Source organism: Limulus polyphemus, unplaced genomic scaffold (genome assembly GCF_000517525.1).
Source record: "Limulus polyphemus unplaced genomic scaffold, Limulus_polyphemus-2.1.2 Scaffold11768, whole genome shotgun sequence".
NCBI lineage: Eukaryota > Metazoa > Arthropoda > Merostomata > Xiphosura > Limulidae > Limulus > Limulus polyphemus.
This window is the reverse complement of record NW_013677378.1, coordinates 8395-14004: the sequence shown is the minus strand read 5'-3', so window position 1 is coordinate 14004 and position 5610 is coordinate 8395. Positions and strand designations below refer to the sequence as shown.

Genomic DNA, 5610 nt, shown 5'->3' with positions numbered 1-5610 from the left:
ATAACCAAAGAATAATCTAGCAACGTTAATGTACGTATGACATTACCAAAGAATAACCTAGCAACGTTAATGTACGTATGACATTAGCAAAGAATAACCTAGCAACGTTAATGTACGTATGACATAACCAAAGAATAATCTAGCAACGTTATTGTACGTATGGCATAACCAAAGTATAATCTAGCAACGTTAATGTACGTATGACATAACCAAAGAATAACCTAGCAACGTTAATGTGCGTATGACATTACCAAAGAATAACCTAGCAACGTTAATGTACGTATGACATTACCAAAGAATAACCTAGCAACGTTAATGTACGTATGACATAACCAAAGAATAATCTAGCAACGTTAATGTACGTATGACATTACCAAAGAATAACCTAGCAACGTTAATGTACGTATGACATAACCAAAGAATAACCTAGCAACGTTAATAGTGCGTATGACATTACCAAAGAATAATCTAGCAACGTTAATGTACGTATGACATTACCAAAGAATAATCTAGCAACGTTAATGTACGTATGACATTACCAAAGAATAATCAGCAACGTTAATGTACGTATGACATAACCTTCAACTGTCAGGTGGTTATTACAAAAACTTCTAGGCTGAAGAATCACTTCTTAAGTAAACTTATTAGATTTAAAAAACTGACGGCAAGGTTACAAGAATATGCCACCGAAATAAACTACTAGGTAGCGTCACTGTCGTCTTCTGTCGGTAAATTACCAGCTTAAAAAATTAGTAATGAAAACCTCAGATCTTTTAAAACGTTGTTAGGCTACAAGAACCCCATGACTGAGGGCAAACTGTCATTAAATGGTTAGGTTATAAACACGCTTTGAGTTTGTTTGTTTTTTGTGCAGTGGGATAACTATACACTTCTCACCGCGGTATCGAAACTCGATTTTTAGCGTTATAGACCCAGTGAATTACCGAAGAGACATCGAGAACAATGTCCAGTGAGAGGGAAATCTTGATTTGACATGTTTTAGTAAACGATTAGGTTACTTGAAAATATGTTGTTCAAAACATGACTGTCTTCAAACCTGTTATTAAAATACCTTACGAAAAATGAAGTGTTTACCTGATCGCCGAGGATAACTTAAAACACTGCGATATTACATAATCAGACACTCATTATTACTAAAACCTTGAGCTCCAAACCTGTGACAAACTTTCATTAATCCTATTTTAGAAAATTAACTTTTCTAAATAAACATTACAGGGAATCGGGAAATTGAAACAAACGGTGTATGATCTAGTGATTGGTGTATCGGAATGGGAACAATAATATACTTGTACCGAAAAACGAAGAATTGTGACAAACACACACCTGAGCTAGACAATTAGCGTATACGTTAGCTAAATAATACGCTTACGTTTGTCTGTCCGGAACTTTTCTCGCAAATTTTTCGATCAAACTACAAATCTCATATCGTTAGATAGGCCTTTGTCCGAGGAGTTCTGATTGCATATTGGCGTTTCCGTTCACAATCACCTTACTTATTTTTTGCTTAGTCAAACTTTTTAATGCAAAGAGTATGGTACATAATGGCACAATGTCGTGGTTCATCACGTGACTACTGGCTTTTTTTTTTATTTGCAAAGTATTTCACACAAACAACACTTAACCCGCGTATAATTTCCTAAAATATTGACATTAAACTAAATACAATTGCTATGGGCTTTCTCGACTTATTTGGGTCTAAAATACGCATGCGCAGTTCGTTCAAAACTATATGCTTGTCACTTTGGGAACACGCAGTTTCTGCATATTCAGCTAAGTTTGTCTTCATTACAACTTTACATTACTTTTCAACAAATTAGCTTCGGTTCGTATCAGACTGTTATAAACACCTTTTAGCTACTTTTTCTTTTGTACTGGTTTTATGCTTTGTTTTTGTTCATTTCTTTGTTTAAACTCGTAAAACCGCGTGGTACACTGAATGCTCATAACTGTTTCATACTCTGGTATTATAAATACCATTATTATACTTTATTGTTTACTTTACGTGTAGTTATATTAAATAAAGTTACGTACGTGTAATATTATTTTTTAAAAGTTACGTCTACGTGAGTTTATTTGTCTGACCGCGTATTTCTTTATTTTTTCAAATAGACCAGGATTTATCGATCCAACACACAATGCCTGCAAGAAAGCATAGCTTATATGCCATGCGTGAAAATAACAGAATAAGGAAAATTCAAGCGAAGGTCAGGACAAATACTGCAAATGTTTTGTGGTCACAGCTAGTAACTTGTTTGTTTGTTTTGTTGAGAATTTCGCGCAAAGCTACACGAGAGCTATCTGCGCTAGCCGTCCCTAAGTTAGCAGTGAAAGACAAGAGGAAAGGCAGCTAGTCATCACCGCCCACCGCCAACTCTTAGGCTACTCTTTTACCAACGGATAGCGGGATTGACCGTCACATTATAACGCCCCCCACGGCTGAAAGGGCATGTTAGGTAGGACGAGGATTCGAACCCGCGACCCTCAGATTGCGAGTCGAGCGCCCTAACCACCTGGCCATACCGGATCTGGCTAGTAACTAGAATATTATCGAAATTTGTGATATAACAGCCATGTTAAGCAAATCGAGCATCTGACTGAATTATAATTCAAATTATACTGTATATAGTTCAATGTACAAACGTGAATCGCATAGATAAATGAAAATATTTCATTTCAGAAGTAAACACCTCTAATAAATCACGACTAAAGTGTGAGTGACGAGATGTCTCACCTCTCTTTGAGCCACCAGGTGTTTTGCTTTTGATTTCAAACACCAGAGGTCGTGTTTTTGTAAATATCATATTGAATGAATACACTAAGCCTAAACAAACATGAAATGTTTGATTTATAGAAATAAGGCAACAAATGGATAACTCTTTTGTTTCAATTAAATATATCTTAGTTTGTAGTTTTTGCTTTAAAAGGTTTTAGGTTTAGAGATAATGTACATAAATTATATTTTTTTAAATATTCATTGACTTGGAATAGCATAAAATAAATTTCTACCACATTTATATTTCAGCATATTAAGATAAGCATAACAATCGCTTGCTACTAATAAACTATCAAAACAGCAACTTTTCGATAAGGCTTACTTACACCTTCCTCATATCTATAAATATTTTTACACTAAAAAAAAAGTCCCAACTCAAAACACAATTTGTTTGGAAGGAGAACACGTTTTTGAAAGTGTATTTTACTTGTAGGTTACACTAAAATACTTCAGTTTAGAGTATGGTCTTGTCTTAGTTGTCACTTCGAAGTGTATCACAGAGTTCAAAGTGCTTCAAGCTGCTGGACCTTAAAGAAAACAGCACAGAGTTCAAAGTGTTCCAAACTGCTGGTCCTTGAAGAAGACAGCTGCACAGGGTTCAAGGTGCTCCAAACTGATGGACCTTGAAGAAGTCAGCTGCACAAAGTTCAAAGTGCTCCAAACTGATGGACCTTGAAGAAGACAGCTGCACAGGGTTCAAAGTGCTCCAAACTGCTGGATCTTCAAGAAGACAGCTGCACAGGGTTCAAAGTGCTCCAAACTGCTGGATCTTCAAGAAGACGCCTGCACAAAGTTCAAGGTGCTCCAAACTGATGGACCTTGAAGAAGTCAGCTGCACAAAGTTCAAAGTGCTCCAAACTGCTGGACCTTAATGAAGACTGCACAGAGATCAAAGTGCTTTAAACTTATGGACCTTGAAGACGACGGCACAGAGATCAAAGTGCTTTAAACTTATGGACCTTGAAGAAGACGGCACAGAGATCAAAGTGCTTTAAACCTATGGACCTTGAAGAAGACAGCTGGGGGTTCTACGCACTGAACAAGTGGGAGTCAACAATCCAGAAGTTTTGAACTAACTTCAAGAACCTCACAGTGTCGTGAACATAATGTATAACCTACTTCCAAACCAATGGGACGGTTGGTCGAACAAATACACAAGGCTGACCAATGACCATCATTTGCGACACAAGCAGACTGTCAATTCTGGCTCACCTCAATCGTAAAGTATCGACTCGAAGATTAGATCAGATGTTCACACCTGCAACTGTACACCACGTCAATGTACAAAAGGTTAGGGAAAAACTGGAACGGCCTGTTTACCATTCGCCAAATAAAATCATTCACTCACAATAAAGCATAAGATAGCTTGCAATGATAATCAGGACACATCCAGTGGACCAACAAGATATAGAACACATATATTTTCACTTGGATTGTCTCTCACTCTGAAGTCAGATAAGAACCTGAGAGAGAGAACCTAGAACCAGATTTACTCCATTTTCACACATAACGAGACGCATATGGCGGTGGTGGAGTGTAATATGAGCAAAAATAGGAACCGTAGGATGGTGGACATACTGACCACTACATCCTGCGGAATGGCAACATTAATGCCACACATAGGAACCGTAGGATGGTGGACATACTGACCACTACATCCTGCGGAATGGCAACATTAATGCCACACATAGGAACCGTAGGATGGTGGACATACTGACCACTACATCCTGCGGAATGGCAACATTAATGCCACACATCGTACGACCCTTTGTACTATCGTACAGCCTAACGAGTGATAACATCCACCCCTAAACTAGCCAACGCATTTCTTGAAGAAGAGAAGACCGATCATCAGACTTCAATCTTACCGGGCATCTATCATGTCATCTTCCTTTGACGACCTAGAAACGGCTCTCGCGGTTAAAAAAACAGCGTAGAGCCTTATTAACGTTTCTAATTAATGTGTTACTGTATACCAAGACTCAAATAATCGCTTTATAGTTTGTTCAAGTTAACAAATTTTTTACAATTTTTCTCCCATCAGGAAGTGTCTACCAAACCCATGCAAACCATCGAATCTATGACGACCTCCCCCTCCTTCGTTCAAGTTAAACGGCCCGATGTACCAGGTTTACCAGAGTGTGCTCCTCAGCAAGTGTGTAATGCCATGTTCCTCCGACTCAACCACACTCAACACTTATGTAACTGCCCGTCATCCTTCCCTAATCCGTGCCCCGTGTCACAAGACCAAGAAGATGGCCACACACTTAATCTCGTGGCAGATAAAAAAGGCCAGGTAAGTCACTAAATTCTGACAAAACATTATTTTTACACTCCAGCTAGCTTCAGGTTGTAGTTTAACACGTGCTCATCTCCTCTTTAATCAAAAGATAATTATTCTACGAGGATACATTAAGAAATATAGTAAAGATTTACGGTTAACACCCAGCAACGCCGAGTGAAAAAAACACACCTAATTTCTAACGGAAGACTCGACGAAGCAGTTGGAAGTCGTTCAGTCCAAAATATTGACATTGACAACAAATTCCCACTTTCAAATCATTAAGAAAACTGCTTTAAAAAGGAGAGGTGGAATGTGTAGAGGTAAAAAAAAACAACAACAACACATCTTAACTTAGCTCTTGTCCTAATAAAAGTACTTTCCACCATCCATATTCGTGTGTTTTACATGTCTTAGTTTTCTGTTAACATTCTCTAAATTTCCAGAAAGTACTGATTGACGCTTGACTTTTTAATGTCATATAAGACTCTGTTTTCCCCCATGTAATCAAATACAGAAGCTCACATAGCCAGTC

General features: G+C 37.8%; 1 protein-coding gene across 1 annotated transcript in view; it reads left to right on the top strand.

The window, feature by feature from the left end:
* The first annotated feature begins 4863 nt into the window (after window positions 1-4863).
* Window positions 4864-5610, top strand: part of LOC111083874 — a 4483-nt gene continuing 3736 nt past the window's right edge. The window contains exon 1 of the mRNA XM_022380591.1: window positions 4864-5090. Coding sequence (XP_022236299.1) covers window positions 4875-5090 — 216 coding nt within the window. The 5' untranslated portion in view covers window positions 4864-4874. The remainder of the gene's footprint in view (window positions 5091-5610) is intronic.